The sequence below is a fragment of the Rhopalosiphum padi genome, chromosome 1, assembly GCF_020882245.1.
Source record: "Rhopalosiphum padi isolate XX-2018 chromosome 1, ASM2088224v1, whole genome shotgun sequence".
Taxonomy (NCBI): domain Eukaryota; kingdom Metazoa; phylum Arthropoda; class Insecta; order Hemiptera; family Aphididae; genus Rhopalosiphum; species Rhopalosiphum padi.
The window spans coordinates 43,266,440-43,294,121 of NC_083597.1; the positions used below are offsets into that span (position 1 = coordinate 43,266,440).

At 24.8% G+C, this 27,682-nt stretch overlaps 4 protein-coding genes and 1 long non-coding RNA gene across 7 annotated transcripts in view; 2 read left to right on the forward strand and 3 right to left on the reverse strand.

The window, feature by feature from the left end:
* Positions 1 to 269: 269 nt before the first annotated feature.
* On the forward strand, positions 270 to 11,297 carry LOC132918501 (exosome RNA helicase MTR4). Of its 3 annotated transcripts, none has more exons than XM_060979757.1 (17): positions 270 to 520; positions 854 to 991; positions 2,064 to 2,150; positions 5,494 to 5,745; positions 5,822 to 5,996; positions 6,868 to 7,182; positions 7,242 to 7,485; positions 8,326 to 8,457; positions 8,563 to 8,723; positions 8,797 to 9,073; positions 9,225 to 9,397; positions 9,663 to 9,965; positions 10,047 to 10,235; positions 10,315 to 10,478; positions 10,543 to 10,705; positions 10,810 to 10,972; positions 11,035 to 11,297. In XM_060979757.1, exons 2-17 carry the CDS (start codon positions 882 to 884, stop codon positions 11,190 to 11,192), a joined length of 3,066 nt encoding a protein of 1,021 aa, XP_060835740.1. In that variant the 5' UTR covers positions 270 to 520; positions 854 to 881; the 3' UTR covers positions 11,193 to 11,297. The 3 variants fall into 3 exon arrangements, with proteins under 3 accessions (XP_060835740.1, XP_060835739.1, XP_060835738.1); XM_060979756.1 differs by having other exon boundaries at positions 270 to 514; XM_060979755.1 differs by having other exon boundaries at positions 270 to 482.
* LOC132918505 (cyclin-dependent kinase-like 2) lies at positions 3,071 to 4,157 on the reverse strand. The gene is made up of 3 exons (XM_060979762.1): positions 3,807 to 4,157; positions 3,505 to 3,754; positions 3,071 to 3,441 (listed from the first exon to the last, which is right to left on the reverse strand). The coding sequence occupies exons 1-3, from the start codon at positions 4,155 to 4,157 to the stop codon at positions 3,071 to 3,073; spliced, it is 972 nt and encodes a 323-aa protein (XP_060835745.1).
* A 1,769-nt stretch (positions 11,298 to 13,066) lies between the features above and the next one.
* LOC132918504 (glucosidase 2 subunit beta) lies at positions 13,067 to 17,347 on the reverse strand. Its single transcript, XM_060979760.1, has 9 exons — positions 17,095 to 17,347; positions 16,783 to 16,995; positions 16,300 to 16,484; positions 15,377 to 15,600; positions 15,226 to 15,304; positions 14,482 to 14,749; positions 13,900 to 14,090; positions 13,685 to 13,822; positions 13,067 to 13,604 (listed from the first exon to the last, which is right to left on the reverse strand). Exons 1-9 carry the CDS (start codon positions 17,189 to 17,191, stop codon positions 13,452 to 13,454), a joined length of 1,548 nt encoding a protein of 515 aa, XP_060835743.1. The 5' UTR covers positions 17,192 to 17,347; the 3' UTR covers positions 13,067 to 13,451.
* An 87-nt stretch (positions 17,348 to 17,434) lies between these two features.
* Positions 17,435 to 18,698, forward strand: LOC132918506 (uncharacterized). Its single transcript, XR_009660508.1, has 3 exons — positions 17,435 to 17,561; positions 17,666 to 17,755; positions 18,301 to 18,698. It is a non-coding gene; the product is annotated as an uncharacterized LOC132918506 (long non-coding RNA).
* A 5,352-nt stretch (positions 18,699 to 24,050) lies between these two features.
* Positions 24,051 to 27,682, reverse strand: part of LOC132931822 (zwei Ig domain protein zig-8-like) — a 251,725-nt gene continuing 248,093 nt past the window's right edge. The window contains exon 6 of the mRNA XM_060997854.1: positions 24,051 to 26,835. Coding sequence (XP_060853837.1) covers positions 26,738 to 26,835 — 98 coding nt within the window. The 3' untranslated portion in view covers positions 24,051 to 26,737. The remainder of the gene's footprint in view (positions 26,836 to 27,682) is intronic.

Below are 27,682 nucleotides of genomic sequence, written 5' to 3' on the forward strand. Positions count from 1 at the left end.
CACGGTTATCACTACGACAAAAAAAAAATTTGGTCACGATTATCACTGCTACCGCTTATGTGAACCGGTATGGTATTATCAATATTATCGTGCCGTGGTCCTAACCATAGGACGTATTTAGTATTAACTTCATAACCTAAAAAATGTCTAACCAGTAGCGCTCTAACAACTAAAAAGCAATCATTATTGGAAACATCTTTGGTATAGTAAAGTTATAGTTGTATGTGTTGTATTCTATTTGCTTGGCGGGGGAGAGTTGTTCTACCTTATCTTTTATCTTAAATCGTGGTCCTAACGCCTAACCTAAAATGTTTAATGTTTACCAATTTAAGTTTTTAACATCTAGAATTTCAAATTCTTAGTTATATCAGGAATATCGAATAATACGTGAAAATTGTGAATGTTATTTTAATAATAATATTAATTACTATTCAGTCTATTTTGACATATTTTAATTATTATATTGACTTTAAAATTGTGACGTGAGTTTTCAGTATATTTTATTATACAACAAGTACAAGTACTTTTTGATTAATCATTTAATTTATACAAATTATTATTACTATGTTATATATGATGACTTTAAAACTGTTATAAAGTCACAGATACTTATATTTTTACTTATGAATAAAACAACACTATCACAGAGAACTTAAAAATCCAGTAAATGTGATATGTGGATTTAAAACCATTTTAATGTCAACATATAAATACAGTTATTATTCAATATCCATGTCATGGATTATTATTATGACAAGTTGTCCCCTTTTAACTACAGATTTGTTTTTAAGAAAACAATATTTAAGTGTATTATTGTTATCTGACAGTTTTTAATTATTTTATTGTATTTCAGTCATTTCAGCAGTTCAATTACATAAATAATGGATGATTTTGGTGACGATTTATTTGATGATTTTGAACAACCATCTGCTACTTCTCTTTCTGCTGGAGTACAGAAGTCCAATGATGATAAACACAATGCTGACGATAAGTATGTGAACCATAAAAACTAATCAAGATTTTTTGTGTTTTAAATTTATCAAATCAATGAAATCGTTATTTGACAGTAAAACAAATAAAAGCTTCTCAAAATTTTTCGCTTCAATGAAAATTTATGAAACATTTATATTTGGGATTTTTTGCCATTATTTTATAATTTAAATATCTTAGTTGAGGTTAGATACCCAAAATTTAAAGTTAAAAATATTATGGAGTAATATTATATTTGCTGTAAAGTAATATGATAAGTAGTGATATTTAGTGTTACCCAAAATTAGTTAGAATAAGAAAATCAAAATATCTGTACCCAACCCAAAAACATACTAGATAGTATTTTAATAATTTATTAGTACATTTATATGATTCACGATAGTATTTACATTTATAAATTTAAAGAATTTCTTTGTTTATTATTACTATGGGTGGCGGGGTTATAAAGTTTTCACTTGCTGTGGCAGTGCTATAACAAATCAGTATCAAAAATAATATAGCAATCCCTGATCAATAAAATGAACTACAAAATCTATGCTGTTACTTGCACTTTCTTGGTCGTTCACAAAATAAATTGATGAACTTCAAATCACAATATGTTTACTTAAATTATCTGTTTATTTAAAAATACATTGTTAAATAATTCATAACTAGGTACTATAAATTTAAAGAAAATAAAATTTCAAATTACCTAATGGTACTTATTTTAAAAATCATGTGAGAGAAATTGTCATGTGTAAGCAATATTGGGTGAAGTTACATCAAATATTTATTAGTGAAATGATTTTAAATAGATTCATAACAGGTCATGACGGTCATGTATCACTATAATGTATAGTGATAGATCTAAGATATAATGTATGTATACAATTTACAAGTTTCATAGTTGTTGCTATCAAGTTAGACATTTTACTATATACTTTTATATAATGTACTATATAAAACAAAAATAGTCATAAATTAACAATAATTAATTTAACAAAATTATATTATAATTAAAAAACTTGTTTACTGTTCAATTAACATTTTTAAAATTTGTTTTTAGTTAATAGTATTTTTTTCTAATTTATTAGCACCACAAAACGAACATTACAACTATCTGATGATGAAGATGATAATTTAAAAAAGACAAAAAATCCAAATGAACTATCTGCTTTAGAGTAAGTTATATTAAAATGTATTACAAACATACGAACAATACATTTTTAAAATGATTAGTGTTGGTATAATTATTAAAATAATATTATTTATTAATATTTAATAACAATATGATTTTAATTGTAATATTATGTATATGTTCTACTCTACAACATATTCCTTTATAATTACTATACTCTGTCCAACAAAAGAACATGCCTCTTTTGAACATTGCCACACCACCATGGCAGCATCAAACCTGTTATAGCAGGATGTTGCTTGGAGATGTGAAGAACAATTGATTTTTGTGTTATGGCATGTTTTCTTGCTGAACAGAGCATAGAGAGGTTTTTCACCCATATATTTTATTTTACTATCAAATCTTAAATTCTGATTAGATTAATTAGTATTTATTTATTCTACATAATGTCTGAAATCTAAAGATGGTACCAATGTGCACATTTTATCCAAAGTTGCCAAAATTGTTTTTACCTACAAATATTAAATTAAAATATAATAGATATCACATAATAAGTATTGATCATGATTCTTGCTGCAAAAGTATATTATTATAAACTTAATCTTGAAAATTATGTTAAATTATAAATAAAAATACATATTCAAAAAAATAATTTTGAACAAAGTAAAAAATCTTATCTTTCAAAACCAGAGTTGTTATTATTTTAATATAAAAAATATATGTAAGTGATTATTTTTTGAATTATCAATGACAATTACAAACACAAAATTAAAAAATTGAAATAATTTTTTAAAAGCTAAACAATTTGCTTGAAATTTTAAATGTTTTTTGTAGATCTAGTATAAATATACACTAAGATTTAAAGAACAAATTTGATTTGCCATATTATAACTTATAAATGAAGGTATCAAGATTACTATTGAAATTATTTTATTTAATATAAAATATTAATTAACACTTTATTTATAATATATTGTTTAAATTATCTCTAAAAACTTTTAAACATTTTCCATTTACAAAATATGATGTTTTTAATAAGGATTTTGTAGTTTTCCGTCTTGATGGTATGAATTCCAAACATTTTGATACTATTTCTATTAAATCAATTGGCCATTCAGGAAAGTAGTTATTTAATGCCATACTAACATTTTTAAATGTACTATAGTTGAAATACTTTATTGAAACAACTTTACTAATTTTCTTTATTTTCCTATTTAAATATTTTTGATCTGTAATTGGTACCCCAAAATATTTAACAATTGATTGATATTGTTCTATAGATGTTTCTTTTGTGATTATTGGTTGGCCACTCATGCATTCTATAAATACTATACCTGATTATTTATAAATTCTAATTAGTATTAAAATATAATTATATAGTTATCATTACATTTTACCCAAAGACCAAACATCAATTTCAGGACCATATGTTTGTGTTCCCAGTAACATTTCTGGTGATTGATACCAAATAGTACCCATGTCTGGTGTCATAATTGATTCTGCTTTAAATGACTGTACACATAACATTTTTGAAACACCCAAATCACAAATTTTTATTAAACCATTTCTTGTTATCAGTATATTTTCTGGTTTAATATCTCTGTGCACTACATAATTTCTGTGCATGTAATCAATACCATTGATTATCTAAAAACTGAATTTTAATTTTGATTATTTTATTAATAACCTTAATTCTCACTTGTATCATAATTTTTTTTGTTAAATCATATCCCAGGCCATTTGGATAGTATTCATCAATGTATTGACATATATTATAATCCATGTATGGAAAAACAATGTACAGAAAACTTTTAATACGGAAAATATTTAAAAGTCTTATCACATTTATGTGTTTATTAAGTATTTTAAGTATCATAAATTCACGTAATACTTTTGGCATATAAAAATAGGAATCTGTTATTTTCTTTATTGCAACAATTTCATTTGTTAGTCGATCTTTACATTTCATCACTATACCATATGAACCTTGGCCTATTATTTCAATGGGCTTGTACCTATTACTTTGTAAATTAACAATTTTACTAGTCATAATAACAGTTTATAAGAATGTAAAATTTGTCTATTTACCTAACAATTAATAAAGTTATAAACTAAATATGCCTATCATTTATGAATATTTTTTTATTTGATCAAATTGTCATAGTTATTATTAAATAATATTAATTGTAACTATGGTTGTATTTATTTTATCAATAATACTTTTGGTATTATTAGGATAACTAAATGAATATCATAATTTATTACTACTTAATTTAATTTAATTTTGTCTATGTATATTTTTGGTCATAATGGATAATATAAGGTATAATATATAGTATATTTAATATAAATCAGTATTGTATTAAAATTAAAATTTTACAATTTTTCATATTATAATACAAACCCATTATATATATATATAAGTTATTATATAATTCTTAATTTTTTTTTAATTATCATAATATATATTCAGTAGAGCTTACAAAAATAATATACAGGGTGATTATTTTACCATTAGACACTCATTATTTCTTTAAGTATTGGCTTTTTATTGTTTTTATTTTTTTTAAATATTTTGTTTCGTGCTTTTTTTCAAACTATGGAATTTTTATTTTGTTCACCCTTTTGTTTAATAGTAAAACCACTATCAACTTTTGATTTTTAAATAGCAATTTATATTTAAAATGTACTAAATTAATAGGGCTATTTTTTTAATAAATTTCAAGGTTCAAATTATTATTTTTTGTTAATTTTTTAGCGAAATAGCTCTTCTAAGTTGGGCGGTTTTTGGTTTTTATAATACTTCTTGTTTCATATTTTTTTATGTAATAAACTCATTATCAACTATTGACGCAACAATAAACTTTGAATCTGTAGTTACCAAAGCTTCACATCTATAATAACTTGTAGGACGAACACTTAAAAACCTTAAACCACCCAACTTTGAGCAGCTATAACTCACTAACAATTAAATGAAAAATAATAATTTTAATGTGAAAATTCATAAAACAAAATAGCCACTATTTTATAACATTTTAAATATAGATTGCCGTTTGAAAATCAAAAGTTGATAGTGATTTCATTATTTAATATATGAGTGAAAAAAATAACATTATATAGTTTTAGAAAAGCATAAAACTAAAAATTAAAAAAAAAAAAAATTGAAAAAGTCAACACTTGGTGAAATAATGAGTGTTTAATGATAAAATGTATAAACTATATATTTTATTTTATTTTGATATGTTAATTAATTCTTAATAATAATTAATACAATCTACAAAATATTATTAAGGTTTTAAAAAAGATTTTCAAGTTTATCTTAATGTTAATAAAAAAAAAAAATTATTTTATATTTGTATCTATATTATAATCTTTATTATTTTCAGTCTTGAAGTATCAGCTCCCAGAATAAAAATTTTTGCTGTAGAATCTCTTGATGGAGAATCATGTACACATGAAATTGCTCTTCCATTAAATTTTGATTATACACCATTAAATCGAGATGCTAATAGAAAACCAGCCAAAGTATATGAATTTGAATTAGATCCTTTTCAAAAAGAAGCTATTGTTTGTATTGAAAATAATCAATCTGTTCTTGTATCAGCTCATACATCTGCTGGTAAAACTGTAGTTGCTGAGTAAGTTTATATTACTACATATATAGCTAATATATTTTATATTTAACTGCCTAATTTATATTTTAAATTTGTATAGATACAGTATAGCCTTGTCTCTAAGAGAATCAAAACGTGTAATTTATACTACACCTATAAAAGCATTAAGTAATCAAAAATATCGTGAATTTCATGAAGAGTTTGTTGACGTTGGTCTTATTACGGGTGATGTTACTATTAATCCATCAGCTAGTTGTCTTATCATGACAACAGAAGTAAATAGTTTTTAAAGTTTATTACCCATGTAGGGTATTTTATAATAATTAAATATTTTTAAGGAGTTAGAAGTAGTGTGATCTATCTCTTATAACAAAAGAATAGTTGTAACTTATGTGAGATATTATAGGTAAAGAGAATGAAACAATATTTTAACCTTACTTAACATGTTCACTGCAGATGATGCATATTTGTATCATTTACTGTGTTATTAAATACACTACAATTTGATGTGTTACCATTAATCTTTTGATTTTTTTTTTTTTTGTTAGCATCTCCTGTTTCATTTGTATGTACAAGTTGTATATTGATATTTTAATTTTTCGATTTTAATTTTTAAATCCTAGTTATTTTAGCTTCACAAAAATAATCAAATATGATATGCAGTTAACATGTTAAATAAATTATAAATTATTCATATTTTAAGTTCAATTATTACTTTTTTTTTACTTATATTATGAATATTGAAGAATTTAAGTTAAAAAATATTTAATTTGTTTATATACAAATGTTGTTAAAATTATTTTGATTAAGTTGGACACTCTATATGAAAATCTATATTATGATGGTGGTTTTTAACTTTTTTTAGTACATTTTGGAAAGGTATTCTAATCTCACCGATAAAATAAATTATTTTTTTAGGTTAATTATTTGTTTCAAGTTACTACTGTGAACATCTTATATAAAAATTATATCCAGCTAAAGAATAAATTATTCAAATTTGTGTTAATATCGTAAAAATAAGTTTCAAAAATTAAATTAACATTCAAAAAGTTGAAGTTCACCATTAAAAAAAAAAATACTGTATAAAATAATATACTTAAGACTTAACATAATATATATTTTAAATTATATTTTCTTTTAAACTAGATTCTTCGTTCTATGTTGTATCGTGGTTCAGAGATCTTAAAAGAAGTAGGATGGGTAATATTTGATGAAATTCATTACATGCGTGACAAGGAACGTGGTTATGTTTGGGAAGAGACTTTAATATTATTACCAGACAATGTGCGATTGGTATTTTTATCTGCTACTATACCTAATGCTAGACAGTTTGCTGAATGGGTAGCTCATTTGCACAATCAACCATGTCACGTAGTATATACTGAATATAGGCCTACACCATTACAACATTACTTATATCCTGCTGGTGGCGAAGGTTTACATCTTATTGTAGATGAAAATGTATGTTTACCATATAATATTTTTAAATTAAAGTTTTTACTTAATTAAAATTATTTTAGAACAAATTTCGAGAAGATAATTTTGCAGCTGCTATGAATGTTTTATCTAATGTTACTCAACCAGTTAAACATTATGGACAGCCAAATCGACCTACAGCTAACAATCCAGATAATGAATCTAATTGCTTCAAGTTAGTTAAAATGATCATGGAACGAAATTTTGCTCCAGTTATTGTATTTTCATTCAGTAAAAAAGATTGTGAAAATTATGCCATGCAAATGTCAAAATTAGATTTTACTTCAGGTGAATATAATAATTGTTACTAAGTAAATTATATTTTTTCATAGTTATGTGCTTAAAATGATAATATTATTATATATAGTTAAGAAACTATCACATTAAAAAATAATATCTTTAATCATGTATGTCTGATGAACTCAATTCTAAGTCAACAATTTAGAAAAATTGTTTTTATATATATTATTTAAATAATAATAATTGTAACACAAAAATTGAAGTGTTGTTATAATATACTTATTATATTTTTCTAAAATAGTTAACTGGGATATCCTTACTACCATTTTTGTATTCCTTGCGGATATATTTTAATTTTTTTTTTCTTTTTGTGTTTTGATCTATGTTGACCCAATATCATGCTTGTGTGTAGGATTTTTTTTTATGATGATATAGAGAGGGGTTGAAAAAATGTATTAAACACACCAATAATTAGTAGTATTATAATAGTATTATAAATTATTAATTTTGTTAATTTATTACAAGTATTTTATTTATCAAAACTTTAAAATAGTATTGATAATATATATATTATGCATTATTACAAATAAGATTATAAAATATTTAATTTAATATCAAACCAAAAATAAAAAACACAATTTAGGGTTAACTCTCTCTCATTTATATTCTATTTTTATCTCATCAGCTATATTTTTGTGAATTTTGGTTATTTTTAAATAACTTAAATAAATATAATTCAATAATATTAAAGCTTTAAAAATATGAGCTTTGATTATATTGTATTATTATTATCTCAAAAATTATACCTGGTTAAAAATGTAGTTAAAAATTATTATAATTTGAATATTTTTAAGAATTATACTAAACTTATGTCTTATACTTTTATAGATACTGAAAAAGGATTAATCGATAAATTATTTGAAAATGCTACAAAAGTATTATCAGAGGAAGATCGTAAACTGCCAGCAGTTATAAATATAATACCATTAATTCGACGTGGTATTGGTATTCATCATGGAGGTAAATATTTTTAGGTTATAATTAATATTAATTCTTATATATATATTTTTTCTCACTGGTCTTGAAATTATATAATTAATTTTATTTTTGTATTATGTATTTCAGGTCTTTTACCGATCTTAAAAGAAACTATAGAAATTTTGTTTGGTGAAGGTTTACTGAAAGTTTTATATGCTACTGAAACATTTGCCATGGGTCTAAACATGCCTGCAAGAACAGTTTTATTTACTGCTTGTCGAAAATTTGATGGCAAAGAAAGACGATTTGTAAGTATTTTGATTATTGTTAAATATATATTTATATTTAACTTACCCTCATCAGTTAAAATAATTGTTATAGATAACATCAGGAGAATATATCCAGATGTCTGGAAGAGCTGGTAGACGAGGTTTAGATGACAAAGGTATTGTTATGTTGATAATTGATGAGAAAGTTAGTCCAGACACTGTCAGGAATATTGTACAAGGAAAGCCTGATTCACTTAATTCAGCATTCCATTTAACATATAACATGGTTTTGAATTTAATGCGTGTAGAAGAAATCGATCCAGAATATATGTTAGAAAGAAGCTTTTTCCAATTTCAAAATCAATCTGCAATTCCAGAATTAGTTGAAAGTTAGTAATCGATATAATATTATAATTTATAATTTATTATTTATGTTTTTCATTTTAGACAATATAAGTATAGTATTAAAATTAAATTACCATCCTTTTATTAGGTTTTATAATTTTTTTTTTTATATATATATATTATTTTTATTTGTAGAAGTAAAAGAATTATCAGTTGAAAAAAACAAAATAGTAATAAATAATGAATTTGACGTAAGATCATATTTTTTAATTCGTCAACAGTTAGAAGATTTAGCAAAACAATATCATTCTTTTATAACAGACCCAAAAAATTTAGTACCTTTTTGTAATCCAGGAAGACTTGTTAAGGTCAGTATATTTTAATTTTAAGTTTTTAATTAAAACATTTTGTTTTAAATGCATGCACAATTTTCGAAAGCATCTGGATGGTTAAATTTCTAAATTATTATCATTTGGACTTTATGGTTTTTATTTTAAAGTTTGACCTTTTTTTCATGATTTACTAACATAGGTTAATTCAATCAAAATAAATATAATATTTATAAACGTATATAGCCACAAATATAATATGTATTATATATTATTATACATTATATTTTTTAAATTATTTTAGATTAAGAAAAATGATGTGGATTTTGGCTGGGGTGTTATTGTTAATTTCAAATCTGTATTAAAAAGCAAACATGAAGGTGGTGGTATTGGCGAAGCAATTATAAATGTGCTATTGAATTTAGAACAATCTGTTGAAAACACAGAAGATGAGCCAGTACCATGTACTTCTGGGAAGTTAGGAGAACCTGAAATTATTAATATCAGACATAACATGGTTGAAGATTTAAGTTCTTTACGATTAAACAAAATGCCAAATGATTTGAAATCTCGTGATTCTCGAATGTTACTATATAATAATGTAAAAGTAAGTTATTCAATTTTCAAATAAATTAGTATACTATACTAGAAAAAATTTATTAAAATTGTATATTTATAATTTTATTAGGAAGTTTTACAAAGATGTTCAACTGATATTCCTTTATTAGATCCAATCAATGACATGCATATCAAAGATCCAGAGTTTGATAAAGTTATTGAACAAATTGAAAAATTTGAAAGTAGATTATTTGCTCATCCATTACATGAAAGAGAAGATGTTGATGAACTTTATACTCTATATTTAGAAAAAGATAAAGTACTGAATAATTTTCATTGTAATATGTTCTTAATTGTTATTTAATTAAAGAATTTTTTTTTTAAAAAAAATATGAAAGGTGGATCGTGAACTTTTAAAATTTAAAACTGAACTAAAGAAAGCAAAGTCACTCATGCAAATGGATGATCTCAAATGTAGAAAACGCATATTGAGAAGAATGGGCTATTGTACTGCTGGAGAAGTTATAGAAACTAAAGGGAGAATAGCATGTGAATTAAGCAGGTAAATTACATTTACAATAACAATTATATTAAAATAATTAATCAATTATATTTTTCTGTTTTAGTGCTGACGAATTACTAATGACTGAATTAATGTTCAATGGTGTGTTTAATGATTTATCAGTACCCCAGACAGTAGCATTACTCAGTTGTTTTGTATGTGATGAAAAAAGTAACGAAATGCCTGCAAAAACTGCTGAATTAGCGGGACCTTTAAGAAAAATGCAGGTATATAAATAGTTATGTAATATATATATATATTAATATTTGAGAAATTTCATTTTTGTTTAAATCATTATTTATAATAACAAGATAATAAATTAATTTTGAAGGAACTTGCAAGAAAAATAGCTAAAGTTTGTAAAGATGCTAAATTAGATATTGAAGAAGATGCTTATGTAGAAGGCTTTAAACCTTTCTTAATGGATGTTTGTTACGAATGGTGTCGTGGTGCCACTTTCTATCAAATTTGCCAAATGACTGATATATTTGAAGGTAAATAGTTATTATTATTTATCTATTATGTAACTTTTTTTTAAGAGGTTTGTGAATTTTAGGAAGCATAATACGAGCAATGAGACGTTTAGAAGAAATATTAAGACAATTAATCCAAGCATCCAAAAGTATTGGCAACACCGACCTTGAAAATAAATTTAGTGAATCTGTTAAGATTGTTAAAAGGGATATTGTATTTGCAGCAAGTCTTTATTTATAACTGTTTATTATAACTATTGTCTTTATTTTTTTTATGATTTTTTTATATCTCTGATGTAACTGTTAACACACAATTCTAAATAATACATATTATAACAATTGTAAATTTTTTTTATTTTTAAAAAAATCAACTAAAATCTCTGAAATTCCAGTATATCCTATCTTCTAAGTTCTTTACTATAATTTTTTAAAATTGCATCTGATTAAATATATTAATTAAACATCAATTATAAATAACAGTTAAGAATTCTGTATATAAATAAGATATATTGACATTCTATTCCTAGAACTGTTATGCAAAACTATCCCAAGCAGCTGAAAATTTATGTGCTCAATCCAAGTTCACATAAAAAAGTACTTTAAAATTAAAGAAAAAATTTAAATATTTATAAATACCAATTTCATTATGATAACCCATAGTAGTAGCTGTAAGAAATCTTTATCTCATTGCTTTAATTAATTTTTTAATATAAATGCTTTAACATCTTTATTAATAGATCAAGATTTTGTTTCAAATATTGTTTTAATAGGTAAATATTAATATATTAAGTAGTATAGAATATCTAAAATACCTATATAATTATTAGACAAGTATATTTTCCCTTTTTTCTCAATTTTACTTTATTTTACATTATACCCTATATAAAAGGTAATTCAATTAAGAGGACACCACATCCGCATACACATGTTTCCTTATACCTAATAATTATAAATGTATAACATTGCAAATTTTCATTCAGTAGGATCAATTTTATCTGTTTAGTTTAAATATTAGAGCATGACCTATTATCAAATTTAAAGGCTAGAAGTAGAACATGATCTGTATTCTCCCATCGGCTTCTCGCTGTATTTTAATTTTTAAGTACATTTTAAGCATTTTTAAACACAAATATTTTACATACTCACAATAACTTGCTTAAAAATTAAAATATCATAAAAACTGATGAGAGAACATATTCTCACCTTTAAATTTGATAACAGGTCATTTTATTTTAATATTTAAGTTAAACACACAAAGTTGATTCTATTGAACAAAATGTATCACGTGTAGTACGTTTGTAAAAAGGAGTTAACACATGCAGGTGTAACGTCCTCTTAAGGAGTCAAAAAACAAATAGTAATTTGTAATAGAAAATAGTACTCATGGGCCACTACATGGCTTAGCTCAGTGTGGTCAATTATACATAATATCCAATGCTTGACTTGGGGAGGGGCATGGGGGACTCAGTACCTCAACTAATTGGATACATTAGCGTTCCTAGGACGAACCCCCATGATTATGTGAGTTATATTAAAATGCTGGGAACACTACATCTTTTAAAGTAGCTAGAGTAGCTTTACTACTGTTTTCCAAGTTCAACACTGATTATATTTTATTAATATTTTGTAAATACTTAAATAAATAATAATAAAGTTTATAATTTTATACACTTGTAACTTATAACTGATAATTTCTTACTCATATATATTTTATTCAACAGTATTAGATTGTTGATCATGGCTGTGGGTTTAAACTACAATTATATGAACATGAAAAAGTCAGAAACTGGTAAACAAAGCATACATGTTCTGGTACTGTTTTATTTTAAGCTTAAAAAAAACCCAAATACTTTAATATAAGAACTGCCACCAAATCAATAAAAAAAAAGCTGACATTCCAGCAAAACCACTTCGTTTTGGTGTCATAGAGCTAACTCCTGAGGTTATCCAGTTTCTAAGAATAAACTTACTGTGGTTCTAAATAGTTAAGTAGTGTTCAAATTGATAGGTACAGAGACTAGTAAGTTGATAGTACATTTTGTGTTTTATCAAATACATTTAATCAACATTAATTATTAAAAACTATAAATAAATGCACAAAAGTAATAACTTGAATTTAAGTATTATAATTAATTTATTCTATCTTTATTCGTAGTTAATATATTTTAATAGTTTGTAAAAATATTTTGTAACAAAACATTATAATATTATGTAGCATACATTTAAAATTGAAACCATACAGAACTTTACAATTTTTAAGTTTGATGTTAATCTTATGGCTACTTGGGTTTAAACTATCCATCACAATTGCATTTTATTTCAATAAGAAACATATTTAAGATTAGTTTTACAATTTTATATTTAATAAAAAAAAAGTATATAAATAAAATATAATAATAGTACATTGGTTTAAAGTAATAATGAACAAACATAATTTTTGTATTAAATACCCCAAAAACAGTTGATACGAATTCAATGAATTAAAATTAGTCGATTTAAATTATAATTCATCATGTTCAGCATCTGTTACAGGTGCTGAAGGTCTCTCATGCTGTACACAAACAGCTGGTACAACAAAGTCCATAGCATATTCACAACGATTTGGTTCTGTAGCAGAGAGCAATGCTGGTTCCAGGCCACAACTTAAACGTACCTATTTTTCACATTTAACATTATACATTATATTTATTTTAAAATTTTAAATACTAGATAAGTTGATTAAAATATACTTACATGAGTAGATCTTTGAGGACCATTCCAACAGTGTTGTCCTCTATCATATAACATAGTACGGTATTTCGGTTCACCAATCCAACTGTTCCAAGTACCTAATCTTACTTCAGATCCACCATTTTTGGACCGTTGAGTTATCTATAGTAATTTAATAAGAAAATATATGTTTTTAAATTCTAGTAAAAACATCACTACAATTTCAATAAAATTCATACTTGATCGAAAAGACATAATTTATACACATATTCACGGTCAGAAAGTTCATAACATTCTCCATCGAGAGGTGCAAATTCATCTTCTGGACCAAAATCTTTATTCAGTGATTCTTGTAAATGAGTTACTTCACGTTGCAAGTCTCTAAATTTCCTATCAGCTTCTTCAAATGCATTACGTGCTTGTTTGGCTTCTAAAATTAAAATTAAAACAATAAATAATTATTGAAAAATAATAAATATATACTAAGGTCCACGGAGTAATTGATTTTATATAAGACACACATTATTCAAGTCTTACATTACCATTTAACTCAATTTCTCCATAGTTTAGGTGAAATCACAAAAAAAGTGTTTAGGATTTATTAAACAAATTTGATGTACAGTTTATCAAGATAAATATATGTATGTAGTTCTATCAAGTTAATTTAAAATAAAAGTGGCCACTTAAACCATTTTAGGTAGCATGTTTAAAATTTAGCATTTTTCTTTGGCTTACAATAAAATTCATTTAACTTTTAAGAAATAATTAACCACAATTAAATGTAAAAACAACATTAAAAAATGTATAATGATATGACTTGCCTTCAACTATTAATTTTGTTTCTTCATCGTACTGTGATTCATCAAGTTCTTCAGATTCTGTATATTTAACTTCATCGTCTACAGATTCACTTTCATCTTCATTTTCATCCTGATCTTCTCCTTCTTCCACTTGTCTATCATTGTCAATATCAGGGAGTTCGGGATCTTTTACATCCATATTTTCAGCAATTATTAATTGCTTCAAACGACTCCAGCCATTTAAAATGAAATCTTCTAAATTAATTTCTTTTTTATTTTCCATAAAATACTGAAAGTAGTTCATAAATATTTGAATGTTAAATACAAATAATTAAATAAATAAAATAATTTATTATTGTATACATTATTACTTTATTTAAGTAAGTATTAGAATATAATAGTGTTTTTTATTACATTATGAAAGTTTAGTCATCATACAAAATACAACTAAAGGGTTAAAATGAATCACAACGAATATGATGTTCCATTCACAGCTAGGATTTATTAGTTAATTAAAGATATATTCAAGAATATTATATTATTTTTACGAATGCTTTTATTTTAGTTAATAACTTATATTGGATTTCAATAATTTACACAATCCATTTGTAAAAAATCCTATTTCTTAGAAAGAAAATTACAAAAAAAAAAACAAACAAAAATAAATTAATTGAAAATAAGCTAGTACCTATTTTTAACAAAACCTTGATCATTGTTGAATGGTTTTTGTAATTATCATTTTTTAAATGTAATAAAAGTACTTACATCTTTTTCGTCTTGTGAAACTGTACCATCATTGTTCTGATCAAAAGTAGCATATGCATCTACTTCTTCTTCTTCAATTCTACATAATATAATTAATATTTAAAATGTAATTATTTTTCGATTATTGACAAATTTAAATTAAAAATTTTACTTGTTATTTTTATTTGTATCTATCTGATTAAATATTTCGAAAGCTTCATTCTGGTCTCTCAGTTTTTCTTTTTCATTTTCTTGTCTTTTTTTTTCATCATTCATTATTTTATATTTTTCTAATGCAGACTTTTCAATTTCCTCTGCTGTTTCTTTAGCATATAATGTATTATTTTTAGCAAGTTCAGCATCTCTTTGTACTTCAAAAAGTTCAGTAATTCTATTCTATTAAGGAAAAAACAAATTATTAGGTAACATGTTTGATATTTACTATTTAGTCATAAGTTAAACAAGAAAAAATATTACATTTTTTTAAAAATTGAATTGAGATTTTTAAAATAATAAAAACCTTTAGTTAGATATAAGCAGTAGTGAGGTGTCTTTAGGTTGGTGGGGAAAATCACGTTTAATGACAATATTATTGATACTCTTATTGGGAAAAAAACACAACACACCGTAAATTATAAGCTATCCATAATATTAAATTTACAGTGGTCAATGACACAACCAATAATAAAATAAAACTTAAATATAAATGGTAAGATATGTCTGAGGATATGTCTCATAAATAATAATGCAATAATATTCTTTAACTGTTTTTTAATTCCTTTAACATAACGCACCTAGCTGAATAAGTAAATTTTAAATTTTAAAAATTAAATATATTTATTTTTATACTGTAATTGAATGGTTATTGGATTGACCTGCCAGCTTGCCAGCAACTAGTTTATTCTAAAAATACTATAAAAAAAAAATAATTTTACTAATTTCTAAAAAATATTTTGTTTTATTATAATAAGACTAAATTAATTTCCATATTCCAGTAAGTAAATTTTGTCTTAATGTCTCTTATAATGCTCTGCTACTGGATATAAGTTATTATAAAAAAATAAAAAAAAATGTTTAATGATATAATTAATTTACTTGTTTTTCCAGTCGCAATTCTTTTCCTTTAGCAATTAATTGAGCACGGATTTCATGGCCGGCTACAAATATTTTTTGTACTCTTTCGGCCTCTTCTCTTGCTGCTCGGCCAAGTTCTTCACAAGTGTTATCACATGTACCTTTGCTTAAAGTATTTGCCCATTCATCGGATCCATCACAACAATCTACATAGGAAAAGTACTACGTTTTAATGATATTTTAAGGACAGTTTACATTAATGTTGTTGTATTAAACAGAAGCGTACTGACGTATTCTGTATACACTACTGTTATCAAACAGTTTTTAAAATTTATTTATGTTGTATCATACCAATGTTTTGATTAACTTATTATACCTTAAATTATAAAATACATTGTTATAGCGATATGTTTAAGAATTATTTTGATAGAAATAGTGTTACATTTTTAAGGATGTACAAACTTTAATAATATTATATTATATTATAATCTATAATAATCGTACCACAAATTCCATCATTTACTCTAGATGATGGTATGACGAGTGATGTGTGGCCAGCGTTGGTACAATGGAATGTGCCATTAGGACAAGCCGAAGTGCCGGGTTCATCGCTAGCATCTGGACAGTCGCAGTAATCGTCATTTACAAATGAAAAAGGAATTATGTAACTTCCATCAAAACACGAAAAATCTTTGTCGGGTACATAAAGTGACGCTCCTGGAAAAAATAAATAGTAACTCCGTTGAATACTGTTCAAATTAGTTAAGACTTTTTTGAAACTTTAAAAATATTATTATAACATGCGTGCAGTCTTACTTTCGAACGCGATACCTCTGGGTTTCACTATACTAGTACAATTGATTAGTGTGAATATACCACAAAAAATAGTGATAAATAAATAAAAGTTTTCCATTTCATTCACAATAAAAGGTAACGGCGGCTAATAAATCACATGAGTCATAACAAAATACAATTAAAAATTATTAAATATTTAACACAAACATGAATTACTAAATGAGCAACAACAATACTACTATCTGGCATCTGTTGTCGGCGTGACGGCGTCGGGCGCTCGGGCGTAATCACTAATAAGTTATCACTGATCACCGTCGGGTATTGATAACGATTTGTAATTGTTATTATCAAACACGACACGATGAGTGAGGACAGCTGCTGGTGAATCGACTACAATAATAATTCGACTATCGACTATATACATCGACCAGCTCGATGTTTGGTCAAATACTGAAATTAAATTATGAATAATAATTAATAATTAACAGGTACATCTATAATATTATCCGTGAAGATTTGAGGTATACTTCGTGGGCGTTGGTTTTATATTTTTTTAACGCATTTATTTTTTGTCGTTTGACTTGGTTTCCAGAGTGTGACCAGTTAATAGTACACCCTGGTACAAAACAACACGTCTTATCCACTTTTAATGTGTATTATGTGGAGGGTACCTATTGTACTAGTAAGTATAGTAACTAGCATAATATGTGTTATTTTATTTAAATACTTAAAGCAATGATATAAAAAAAAAAAAAGACTATTTGATTTATTAAAATAAAAGATTTCTAAGTAAATAATCAATTTCTTTTTTTCATTAGACATATAGGTACTTAACTATTTAAAAAAATATTAATCTTATTCCAATTGATAATCAACGTGTAATAATAGGAAAATCTGGCTTTTTTAAACAGTGTTCCTATTCACCCCACATTACGGTAGGTACCTAATAAAGATTAAAAATTAATTTATCTGTAGTGTCAAATGTGTCAATTTATAAGCGGGTAGGTAAAATGCATAATAATAAAGAAATAATTAAATGAAGGTGTACTGTTATTAGGATAATAATGTATACTTAAGCACTAATCATATTTTATTTCATTTTTGTTATTGAAACTTAAAGAAAAAATCATTCACATTAGATACCTAATTACATACAGTGGTGTATGCATTATTGCAATTAGTATTTAGTAAGTACATTTTAATTAATTAAACTATTTATGTTATTAGATCCTGACGAATGACGATCATAGGCGTGTCTACGGGGGAGGTAGGTTGGGCAGCTGCCTCCTCAGCGACTTATTGGAGGGTTTTACCAGTATAAAGTACCTAACCAGTACCTAATACCTATGTACTATGTAGTATATAAAAATTAAATTTTTATGATTTGTCTCCCTAGCCATAAACGTCTAGACACACCTATGCTGACGAAGGTTAGCTGTGAGAAAAAAAATAGATTGAATGTTAAAATGGACATATTAAAATTTAAATACTTGTCTTTTTTTAATTATATAATATGAGACATGAGTAGTACAATATATAGGTTTTGTATAATCATGACAAATCATCTTATAATATGATATTTTATGATTTTAATTCAAAATGTACTTTTGCAAATTTCAGACATTTTATAAAATAATGCATATTTAGTCATAATAATTCTATTTTTAATTACCTAATGTAAATTTAAAACATTTATATATAATTTTATGTTTTTGGTAATTGTATTTTTTTAAGTGGATATTTTTAAATTTCTACAATAGGTTAATAACTTCGGAAACTTTAATATTATGTGTTTTAAAACGTATTTCGTATTTGTAAAGAGTAATAAATTATATTTAATTCGAAAAACCAATAAAAATGTATTTAATTTCTTTTATAGGTACTCTAATATTATATTTTAGTATAATATAATTTAATGTTGCCCTCCTATCGAACGACACGCTGCACCGCTGGTGGCAGTATAACCATTAACCATGCTTTTTTTGTTGGGTGACTTTTATAACAGGTGGTTTTAGGGGTTTGGTCACAGTATCTCTAATCTTCATGAATATAATATCAATATATCATTAACTCATTAGTAGTTAGTACGGATACCTATAGGGCTATAGCCATGGACCACGGTTGCAGTATACAGATTATATGATATGTAATATAATAGTTGCAGATAGAATCGTTTTGTGTACCTGTAAAATGAATAATGATTTATCATTGAATTCAAATTTACTACATAGGCACTTACCTACATTACAATAATGGTTTTAAACTTAGGTACTCAATTATCCAGGTACCAATAGGTATAATTATTATTTATTTTTATATATTTTCTTATTTTTAATGTATTTAGATAATGAGCGATAAATAGGTATGTAGATTTAACAATGATACCTATAATATGTTTTATTTTTTTATTTTTGTGAAGATTATAGCAAATTGGGTCTAGTTTGTATTTTAGAGAAGTTTAAGTTAAAATAGAAAAAAAATAAAGAAAGCGGGAATGTTTACGGAAAGCCAGTTTTTAATAAAATTTATTTTGTTTTACTAGTGTAACTGCAAAAACAAACAGCTGTAGATACTTCAAATTTTCGTAAAATGTTTATATTAGTATTTTATACATGATACAATTATCAAAATACTTTGAAGCGTTTTAAATTACAAATAGACATTTTTAATATTTCAAGTTGTTTTAATTTAATACAATGTTTTACATGAGTTGTTTATAAACCAATTAAAAAAATATCGAAAATGTATTATCACAATATTCTTTTATGAGTGTTATAGGTGTACCCAATTAATTTATTAGTTAATACAGTATTACTATAAATTGTAAAGTAAATTACTATAATGATATTTAAAAACAATATATTTACGTGATGTCCCTATCTTAATGACGAGGCACACTCGAATTCTACTGTAACAGCAGAGCAGTTACTTAATTCCCTCATTAAAAATTAAAGACAAATTGAATTAAATTGTATTCCTGATACAAAAACTATGAACAATATAAACATCTTGTTGTCAAAATCAGTTACAGTATTGAAATATTTGAAATATGTAATATTTGTCTCTATGTCAAAATATTATTTTAGTTACAACGAATATAACGAATACATTTATTCTAGATTAAAAATTACAATCGATAATCGTGGTTATAATGTACATTTAATAATATATAATATTAACGTATGATCATGCCAAAAATTCCAGTGCACATTACGTCCAAAGTCTACACCCGATCACTGCCTCGATGGCCAAAAACATTTGAGTCACCAAATGACCTATCAAAAACGTCTTAGCAAGCCAAAATTTAGCCAATCTGCCTATGAGACTTTACGGTTCAATATGTTGAATATCGCGGTAATTACAAATTATATACGTCTGGTGCAGTCAAGACCCGGTCGACCTTTGCCATTCCGATACAGCAGGTTTCAACCAAATCACCAAACGGCCCCAACGATATCGTCTGGGCAAATCACGTCAGTTCGTTAAAGAGGCCTTATTATGAACAGTAAAATATGCGACGGGAATTTCGTGGTCCGGTTTCATAACGAACTGCGCTTTACGTACTTTCGTAATTATAGTTACCCATTAGTTAATAAAGTAATGAATTTTTATTTTTCATTCCACACCATAACAGTTTTCAGAGAAAACGCAGTAATATAATTCAATATAAGTACCAGGTAATTGTAATAATTTAAAACAATCGAGTTGATTTTGTTGATATTAGTATAAATGCTCGCTTAAATAGTTTTTAATTATTATAAAAATAATTCACGTTAAAAATTAACACGCATCGATCTGTATTATAAATAATCATACACAGTACAATCATAACGTAAATACATTTGAACACCTGAAATGCCATTTTAATATGTTGCATATTTTTGTATTAAAGTTATTGGAGCATTATTTGGAGCAGTGCAGACAATTTAGAATATAAGTCATTTGTTAAAATGTCAACATGTACATGAATGAACGCAGGTGTAAGATGTAAGTGAGTTAAAATCACTTGAAATTCTAAAATATTTAAAATGCTTCTAAAAATTGATCCCTAAACTTGCTGATTTAAAGTGAAAACTGCTATAAAAGATAAAGGAGAGAGATTTTTTCAAAAACCTATTATATGTCAGTGGATCGATTTGAATTTTGTCAAAAGATTTTTGTTGAATAACTAGTAGAAAAAACAATTTACGTTAACAACTTAACAAAATATATATTAATATTTTGATTTTAAAACGTGTTAAATTAAAAATTAAAAATATTTTTCCTATATTATTTCTAAGAGAACTTTATCAATTCCTACATACATACTCAAATTAGAATAGTAATGATCAGACATAGGAAAGTAGGAACATTGACTATAACATTCCCCTTATTAGACTTAAACTACAAAAAATATAGGGTGCTTCAACAGCTTTAATTTCAAAACCCCACAATAATTGTTAGCTATAATTTAAATTATATAGGTATCTTTAAAAATACCTTTTTTAAGATTACACGTAAATTATTTTGATTTCACGTATGTCTTAGATTTACAAAAATTAAAAATAAAATATTGCGCAGTGTGCACATCTTATTATTATTATAAACAAATCTTTTAAAACTAAATTCCTAATATTGTATTATTATGGCTTCTCAACATTTACACCTGTTGTAGTTATCCGTTGTACCTTAACTTTTACCCATTGGTTATATTTATATGAATATATTTAATCAATAATAGTTGTGGATAAACGACCAAAAATTACATATCTATTTTGGAAATAGTCGTGAAATAAGAAAAATATATACACCAATTGGCAAAAAAGAAACCTCCAAGTGAATGGAGATACAGGACTACAGGGGGTCAGAAAGTAATAATAAAAATAAAGTATGATAAATTACATGCAACCGAGGCAAGTTGTGGGTTATAGTGAATCTACTAGTGTGTTGGAAACAGGCTTTGGAGCAATAGAAAACACTTCAATTCATCACGCTGACAGTGTAGTCGCCGGCATAAGCCCTTGTCAGCCAGGAGTTTTTAAACCGTCAACTCTTTTCGCCAAGACAGCCTAATATCTTAACCGTTGAATTAATGGTTTCAGTGGTGGTGAAAAACAGAAGAAAAAAACGATACATTTTATTATGAACCAAGTAAGTAATTCAAACAAATAATTATGCGGTCAAACTGATTGTTATTTTTTTTCATTCACTTTTAGAATGTCTGAATACGAAGCGCTAAAACGTTGAGATAACTCTGATTCATCGATTATATGTAACTACGTTGAACAGTTTGAACTTATCTATTTACCATAACCCGCATAAGGTTTATTTTTGATTAGGTATCTATCAATATGAAGCATATTGTCAGTGCAGTGTTGTTGTTACCTTATCAAGATTAATACAAATAATATTTGTTATTATATGGACTTGATATATAAATCCCTTGCCCGGAAGGTCTCTTAATTCTATATTTTAATTCTTATTCATGACTAATGCAACCTTAATATTTGACAGCTGTGATTATTATGTAGCAGATTTAAAATAAAACTGATAGGCATATTAAAAAAAAAAAAATCAAATCAAGAACCCGATTATAAATAATTTTATTTTTTTATCATAAACCTTTTTATTTCTTTTAGTCTGTTTAGATTTATCAATTAATATATAAATGCTAATACCTACACACGAATAGACAATTATTTATTACTAACCATTTGTTTTAAAATGCATAAAAAATAGTTTTAATATTATTAAAATATAAATTGTTCACCTATGTATTATATATAGTACTGTGTATTTGTATTTGTACTATCTATTCTTTTATTATAAAATAATTGGGATTGGTTTGTTGTAATTTAGTTTTTATGTATAAAATATCGGCGTTATTGGACCGTACGAGGTATACATTTGTGAATTTAAAATCAAATATTATGGTAATTTAGCAAGCTTTTTAAATTGGTTGCCCTGAAAATGGATAGTAGTTCGTGCCTTACTGATATGCATATAGACAGGGATTGTGGTAAGCATAAGAAAATGCATATTAAAAAAAAATTAAATTATGTCATTGGCATAAAGTTGAAAAAGTACATTATCACACAGCTAAATATATAGCAAGTATTTGAACTTATGTTAATGGTTGATAATAGTTGATGTTATTATAAGAATATTGAATATAATTAATATAAATATAAAAATATGATTATATAGGTAGAATAGGAAGATCATATTTTGCATATTTACAAATTGTTGTTAAAACCGAATTAAGTCTTTTGCTTAATTTTAAGTAGTATAGGCAGTATACAATTTAATTCAATTTTATGGTTGGAGAAATTAAAAATATTGGTTAAATGAATTTTATTGCGTAAAAAAAAAAGGTACATTCGAAGAATGAGAGCGTATATACTGAATACGAAATTTCCATAAATATTGAATTATTTATTAAAAAAAATAAAAAAGTATTTAGTTATTCTATTGAAATAATTTATTAGGAACAGAAGAAAATGATTTAAATATCTTCTTAGATATAAACTTTTGTAATCATAATATTATTATAAAAGAATAAACTCGGTAAATAGGAAACTTAGTTTTGAAAAGCGTAAAAATGATTAAAATTTGTGTATACATAATTATTATAAAAAATTATATTTATAAATTTCACAGAAATAATTAGTTTTGTTGGAAAAAATTAATGAATAGATTAATTAAAATAAAAATTAGGTAAATAGGTTAGGTACAATGGATAATTATAAGCTGTTATGCAATTGTAAAATGTGAAAATTTCCTACAATGCATATTATATAAGTTATATGTATATTTTGGTGGCTTGTAGGTAGTCTTGTTATTGAATATTGGTTTTCTAAATATATTAACAAAAAGAAGTTAACTGTTATGATTTCATAAGTTTCATTATTCACATTAATCGTATTAATTGTATATTATTGTGCATTAGTCATACAGCAGCAGGTATTCATTTAAAATTAAAAATAAAAACAAATCAATTCAGAATAAAATAACATTTAATGAACATCAAATTACGATTAATTAGGTAGGTAACATTAACTTATATGAATAAATATTTGTATGTATGTATATAAAAGAAAAGATTAAAATAAGAAAAACTTAACAAAATTTTATAGATAACTATACATGTTTCACGATGATAAAATGTATGAAATGGTGTATACAACAAGAATAAAATAAACAATAAATATAATTTATTCAACTCTACAAATTTTTTAATTTGTTCACAAAACGTGTACTTCACTAATTTATTTACAAAAATAAAAATATTTTGAAAAAATTAATGTTTGTCTATTATTTTTATTATAACTTAGTGCCAATTAAAAAAAAAAAAAAAAAATCACCATTACTTAAATTTAATATTTACTTAATAATATTATGGATTATTAGATAATATAATATGATCAATGCATTATAACAGATCATAATATTTGCTTAATTGTATTATATTTATCAAGGATAGATACGTACATAAATATGAAATATGTTTTATTAATTTATTATACAATGTTTAAATAACTGCGTAAAGCATAATTATAAGTATAAACATTCACTTTGCAGGTTAGTACATATTTTTTTTTACACATTTTTAATTATGTATATTATCTTATAAACAAATTAAAATATATTTAAAAACAGTGTTAAGTTTATATTTTACCTATAAAATAAAAAAAACATATAATATGTATAAGAATTAAAAAGTATGTTTGAAGTATACCTAAACTCAATTTTTGGCGGTGTAAATAATTTGTTTTTCAATTAAAATATAAACTTATGTTATATAACTAGTATATATGCATAAATTTATGTTTTAATCCACCTAAAAATCAATATGTACCTATATATGAATGCAATGCATATATCGTAAACTATACGTTATACAATAATATTAGTGAGGTAAATCTATATTAGCTTTTAGATTTTTTTCCAATACAAAATTGTTTTAAGATGTGAAAATATGAAGTAAGTATATATATAACTATATAAGTGACTAATGACTGCATTGTTGTTCTTATTTATTTTTTTAACTGTATAAAGGTGACATTTTTCATGAAGACAATTCTAATAATAATTGATATTATTTATTGTTTGTAATCGTTTTTGCATTTCCCACGTATCTCAAATTGACTATTGTTTCGTACAGGTAACTTATGTGCACTAAAGCAATTCATCAGTTATTGTAATACTCGAATAAGATATAATTATGTACAAAGCAATGTGTAGAATTCGTTTTATAAAATACTCATTTTGTTTTTCGCAGTAATATTTATTATTTTCTAGACCTACTAAATCTTCCATTGTTGAATAGAATTTGGCTTTATATTCAATACGAATATATTATTTTATAATAACGAAAGTTTACTTATTGCCTATTGGTTTCAAGTGTGTTATATTACTTATAACAATAGATATTTTATTATTTTAATAATATATTAAATTATACTAATAGAATTATTGATGGCTGAAGATCATTTATATAGTATTTTCAGTAGAAGGCCGCAAATAGAATGTAATTAATACTAATATTATTCTATACTTAGAAATTAACGAATGAAAATAAAATATTGAAGTTTTTCTTATAAATTTATAATCATGGACATTTTATTCGATTATAAAATCTATTATTAAATCGTTGTCAATTGTATTATTTAAAGCAGTTTTAATACAACTTTTATTCATTAAACTCATTAAAGTTGTATAAAACCACGTTAATAATGGATAAATCTATTAATTTTAATTTGTTTTTGTACAGATTCTCAAATTGCTTTGCAATAATAATAATAATAATAATAGATCAGTATTAATTAAGTATTTTAGTAATAGAGTTACCAAAAATGAATTTAGGTACTTGTGTGTTTGTGACCTCGTCTCTGGCCACCAACTTAATTTAAGGTGTTTTAATATTATTTACCTACAGCTATAATATTAACAATATTATGATTTAAAAATTAATCACATTTACATTAATGAGGAAAATGTATAAAAAAACAGTTCTTAGAAACAGAATGAATGTGGTGCCGTAAGGTATGTATTTAATTATAGCCACAAACATTGTCAAGACACTTATTTTTTTTGTTTATTTGTTTAAAAACCAATTTTGATATTTTTTTTTTTACATTAAATTATTAACTATTTATATAATATAATAAGATACATTTGAAATATGAATTTCATTGATAATGATTTTTTTTTTATTTTGGGTCAATAATACATTAATACTCAATAGTATTTAGCATCACTGTGCCAATTAGTTAAAAATAACTATCACTGTTGGAAGACAAAATACTGTTTAAAGTGTACAATTATTTTTATCTTTAAAAGAGTTTCCAAATAAAATAGAATAAATAGACCAGGTTTACATTTTTAAAAACGAAACTAAAAAAAAATTTTTAAAATAATATTGTGGACAAATTATCATACCTATAGTTTTGGGATTTATTTTTTTCTCTTTAATTTGAGTACTTTTAAAATACCTACATAGGTAGTCTTATAATATAAACAACGGTTTGAGTATACAGTCATTGCATAACTGAAAATCATAAAGGTATGATTATATATTATAATGTAATATTACATAATATAATTGTACAACTTATAAGTTTTAGTTTATGTCTTTAGTATTGTACAGTTAATAATTTATTAATAATATTTTACAATTTTTAAATCACGTGCTAATAAATAACACCAAACCGACGCTGAGGAATGATAGTGAAGATTTCAAACTGAGCTTTGAACCTTTTTGCATGGCCGCCGGATGCTCTCCTGTAATCATAGAATAGTCAAGTTATTTATGGTAAGTAAAATAGAAAATTATGTTTAAATTTTAAAAAGAACAAAAATAAGATTGTATATAATAATACTCAAGTCCATTCTAACGCATGGTAGTGATTCGTGGACCATGAAAAACCACAAGTGTCACAGAGAGGAGAATGAATACTATAGAAAATAAAATATGGAAAAGGATATGTGGTTAGGTACTTGATGAGAATTACAGGAGAGAATGAGAATGACACCTGTCAATTATTTTATAAAATGTCAGAGAATACAATGGCAAGGAGGACGCATCAATTAGACTTGTTATAGACTACAGGAAGCTGAAGGAAAAATATCACGGGTCACTCTCAAAAGAGGCGGGTCAATGCCGTAGAAAAAAATCTAAAATAGTGCAATATTGGAAGGATATATTATACTTGTAATAACATTACAAGTGTGAAAGAAAAGTAGTGATTTAGAAGTGGTTAGAGAAAACATTTAATAGAGCTAGGTAACGATAATAGAATACTAACTAATCAATAAACGACTTATGTTTAATGTTAATATCATGTTATTAACCTACTGTTAAAAAAAAAAAATCATAAGTAGGTATGTCAACATTGTCAACAATAAAAGTTTTGGACAATTTTATTTCATACCGTTAACATTGTTTAATATAATTATTATAATAATTAATGCGAAAGTAAAACATATTTTAACATAATCGATTTAATTAATTTAAACTGAATTTAAAATTTATACTGATCTAATTTTATTTATACGCATTTAGTATGCATTATTTTTTTTAAAATGTTTTTATCTAAAATATATTTTAAGGAATTTATTTGATTAGTTT